Source organism: Pteropus vampyrus, unplaced genomic scaffold (assembly GCF_000151845.1).
Source record: "Pteropus vampyrus isolate Shadow unplaced genomic scaffold, Pvam_2.0 Scaffold311, whole genome shotgun sequence".
Classification (NCBI taxonomy): domain Eukaryota; kingdom Metazoa; phylum Chordata; class Mammalia; order Chiroptera; family Pteropodidae; genus Pteropus; species Pteropus vampyrus.
Genome location: NW_011889092.1, coordinates 2,603,908 through 2,608,571, shown reverse-complemented (window position 1 = coordinate 2,608,571; position 4,664 = coordinate 2,603,908). Strand labels below are relative to the sequence as shown.

General features: G+C 42.8%; 1 protein-coding gene across 1 annotated transcript; it reads right to left on the bottom strand.

Moving 5' to 3' along the window:
• Positions 1-2,708: 2,708 nt before the first annotated feature.
• Positions 2,709-3,662, bottom strand: LOC105303701 (olfactory receptor 51G2-like). Its single transcript, XM_011377465.1, has one exon. The coding sequence runs from the start codon at positions 3,660-3,662 to the stop codon at positions 2,709-2,711; it is 954 nt and encodes a 317-aa protein (XP_011375767.1).
• Positions 3,663-4,664: the final 1,002 nt, after the last annotated feature.

Below are 4,664 nucleotides of genomic sequence, written 5' to 3'. Positions count from 1 at the left end.
TTTTTTAATTATCTAAGTGACATTGGTTAATAAAATCAAATAGGTTTTAAGTGTACAATTCAATAATACATCATATATATATTGCATTGCGTGTTCACCACCCATAGTTAAATTTCCTTCCATCACCAAATATTTGACCTCCTTTACCTCTGCCTACCTCCCCACTCTCCCATTTCCCTTTGGTAACCATTAATCTAAGCATTATAAGTCAGACAGAAAAAGTTGTGACCCATATAATTTCACTCATATGTGGGATATAAAACTGAAAGCAACAAACAAAGATGACAAACAAACAGAGATTCGTGGACATGGGCAGTGGATTGCTGATAACCTTTTAATTGGCAGCAAAGCTTTTTAGAGACCATCTCAGGACTCTCCCTTATGTCAGCCTCAGGTACTAGTTATTGGGTCTATGGAGCAGGGGAAGGCATTATGGGACATGCTGAGGTGTCTGTACCCCAAAGGTAAAATTGTAGAGGCAGAGACCCCAGATCTCTTCCATTGGATGACTAGCAATTAGGTGACAGGGATTATGGGAGGGAGAAAGCTCCAAGCTCAGAGCAGCTGTTGAGAAAAGGCAAAAACAACAAAGCCAAAGGATGCCCACAATCCTAGATTTAAGTCCAAGTTTAATTCTATTAACCCTCTGAAGAGAGATTTCCAGCTCCAAGGCCTGTATACAATGTTTTTTGTTTTGCTTTAACTGCTCAAGGCTGTTCGTGGTCCTGAGTACCATCACATCAACTCAGGGTTTCTGATAGAGACAGGTAGGAACCTCTGCAAGAGAGATGTGCTGACTTCTTGATCAGAACCTTCTTGTTGTTGGGGTGAAGGGTGAGGTGGACGGAGTGGTCTGGATAACACAGTTTCTTGTTCAGTCCATGATTAGTGGTCCTGATGAAGAATTTTGTCATGGAGCACATGCTGTACATTCAAATGACCTCCTCTTTCAAAGCAGCCAGTCAAACTGGATTTACTAAAAACTTCAGTTGACTACTATTAGACATGATATTCTAAAATGGTAACTCTGAACTCGTGATTTGTTATCTTTACTTTTTGGACTCAATGGACAGGATCTGTAACTTTCAGGCACACAGTTTTGGCAATGACCCCCTTCTTACTGATAGACACAGGGTTCTGATAGACACAGGGTTCTGAGATCCTCAGAATTTATGCTAAGTGGCCAATGTAAATACATCTAATAGGGGAAACAAGCTTTCCAACTAGAGCTGCATGTACAGGATTCCCAGCTCCCTACCCTGCCTTCTTACCTCTGAGTCCTTCATTCTCTCTTGTCTCAGTTTATGGAAATGACAGACAGCAATGACTACGACCATTAAATTCCCAATTGTCTTGATGGCCATAGATATAGGCAAGACACTTTCTAAAAGTTCTATCTTGGCTTTTTCTATTAAATCTGAGTGTTTCCCACCAAGAATACCCTATTTCAATTCTTCAAGGATTGTATAGATGTTTTAAGACTGAGCAGGCCAAGGGCAAGGCTAGTGATAGAGTGACACATCCTTCAATTTCTGGGTAAAATTCCTCCTAGAAGTTTGGAAGTAGCTTTAGAAAAAGCTCTACAAAAAAACTTAGCTCCCCTCTGAGCTGCACCCTGAGAAACAGCCTTCTTGTCCACATAGGATGGAGAGAATCACACCTTATTCCCAAGGTCTCTGACATCCACCCTCACCTCATTCCATTGCAGCTTATCAACTACTTGTTATCCCACAGGCCTCAGACATTCAGATACCCCAGTCCTCTCCCTTCCTAGGAGTCAGCTGTAAGAATCTTTTGCCCCTTTGTCTTCTTGACTCATTTATTTAACAATATATGTTGAGTACCTACTATATGGTAGATGCTATATGTTCTTGGAGCTGGAGATACATCAGTGAACAGAACAGTCCCTGAATCTCAGGCCTCATGGAGCTTATATCCTAGCAGATCACCTGCATTGGAAGTGAGCGGCAGGCTATTCCACCTTTACAATTGATGCTTGAGAAACCAGCACTAGAAATTATACTGAACAGCTCTCCTGGGTTTGGCAATGCCAAATTTTCTCTCTAGCTCAAAGCAAAGACACACATGAAGAGAACCAAGAGAAAATTATCACTCCGTGAGCTGCAAATAAGTGCTAGATAAATTCAGCACACAGTGTTGTCCTATGAGTTTCCCACCACCCACTCCCCTTTCTACTTCTTGGTATATGAGCTGGTTAATATTAAATTTGAGAGAGGAGGGCCAGTGTTAAGGTGAATATAGTTTATGTATACATAATATTTTTACTTATAATAAGAATATAGTTTTTCTTTAGGTTTAGAAATGAAATGGGGGTGGGGGGGCGGGGGGAGAGAATCCAGTGGAGAAAAAAAGAGAGGTAACTGATAAATGGATATATACATGCATCCTCTCAGTTAGTGTGGTTAAGTCCCTAGGTAAGGAGATGTCACAGTATATATGAGTATGAAATAGTTTGACTCTAATCAGGTAGAGTAATTGAGGGGATTATCAAGGTGATACTTTGATATGCTTTCCAATATTCTCAGTCCCAAAAACTTTAATTATAGAAGCTGATAGTGCCCCTCAAAGGGGTCATCAGTTAGAGCTGAATCATTTTTAAAAAATTAATTCTTCACCACTAATCCTTTTCAACCCTAAGCTCCAAGCTGACTCACAGGGGTCATGTGCCTCTGGGTCCTTCTGCTGGTCTAGGGAACATCAATCCTTTTCTGCTGGAAGCGCTTTAGGAGGCCCTGACGGATCTGCTTAGACTTGATGCAGTAAACGATGGGGTTCATGAAGGGCGGGACCAAGAAGTGCAAGTTGGCCATGAGCACTGCCAGAGCAGGGTAGCTGTGCTTCTCTACTCGGTGCAACACAGACAGCCCCAGTTTGGGCAAATAAAAAATGAGAACAATGCAGAGGTGTGAGACACAGGTGTTGAGTGCTTTGAGCCGTTCCGCAGGTGATGCAATGCCCAGCACAGTCCGTAAGATCAGGGCATATGAGAGCATGATGAGAGAGGAGTCAAGGCCCAGTGAGAGGAGGATGGAGATCAGGCCAACCAAGCTGTTGATCTGGGTGTCTGAGCAGGCCAGTCCCACAAGGTCACAGTGCAGGCAGTAGCAGTGAGAAAGTACACTTATCGGGGGAAAAAGCAGACGCCTCAGGAGGATGGGTCCTGGGAGGTTGAGCAGGACAGCCCTCACCAGGATGGCGACCCCTACTTTGGCCATGGTTGAGTGGGTGAGAATTGTGGCATAGTGTAGAGGGTCCCGGATGGCAATAAAGCGATCAAAGGCCATGGCCAGCAGCACACCAGATTCCACATAGGTGAAGGCATGAATGAAGAACATCTGTGCTGCACAGAGATCAAAGGGTAGCTCACGAGCACCCAGCCAGAAGAGCCGCACCATAGTTGGGAAGGTGGAGGCACAGAGTCCCAGATCAGAGGCTGCCAACATGGACAGGAAGAGGTACATGGGTTCATGTAAGGCTGTATCTGTGCGGATCAAGAAGAGTATGATACTGTTTCCCAGGATGGAAACCACACAGATGAGGTTGACGGGGATGGAAACCCAATGATGAGCAGCTTCCAGGCCTGGAAAGCCAGTGAGAAGGAAAACAGAATGACCAGAAGTGCTGGTGTTGCAGGAGAACATAATGATTCCAGGATGTAGCTGTCTACCCTGAGAGTAAGAGTTATTTGTTCATTTGATCATCACCTATGAAGTCCCCACTAAGTGTGGGCTGAAAAGGAAGAACTGCCCCATAACCCTTTCTTGGGCCATAAAAGAAATCTCATTCTTCTTAGGAGTTCCATTCCCCTCTACATCCTGGCTAATTTAAACTTCTCTTTTAATAAGTAGTATTAAATAAATTTTATAAGTTGATCTCTGCTTATTGCTTTAGCCACTCAGTATCTATCTTCTCTTTAGCCTAAACAACCTCCTTTTTTCACTTAACCTATATCCAAAAGCCTATCTTCAGAATGTCTTTTCAGATGAAATAATGAAAAAAGGAGAATAATTTTCTGTCAAACTCAGGATGATGTTAAGAACAAGCAGTATAGACTCCACTTCTACTTATTCTTAGAGGCAGATTGTCCACAGTCTGACATACCTGTTGACAAATAAAACAGAAAGGACATGTTAAAACAAATGTATTTTCAAAACTATCCTCTGACAAGGCTGGTTGGTTTTTCCTCTGCTATTATTGTGCAGCCAACATTTTCTTTACTTTCTGGAAATGCCTTTGAGGCCCAAAACAGGTTCTTTTGAACATGTTCAATGGTACCAATTTCTCTCCTGGGAATATTAGTTGGCTTAGAAGAAGTATTCAAGAGTTTTTCAAAGCCAAGTCTGGTAAACAAGATGGGAACTCAGATGCATTCATTTTTGTTAAACTCCACTTCCACTTCACTGTCTGCTTGAAATTTGCACATTTTCTTCTGACTTGGCCTTGGAGAGAGTCTTGTGGACATAGACTCAGTTTGAAGGCACTTTCCTCTTAATTATCTCTTTTTTGTCCCTCTTACTGTAAAAGCTATTACGACAGCCCTGGGTACTTTGAGGTTCTCCTCAGTTATGGGCGGAGGGTAAGGGTGACAGGTCTTGAGGGACACCACCAGAAGAGAAGCATAAGCTTCCAGAACCCCAGGGTTA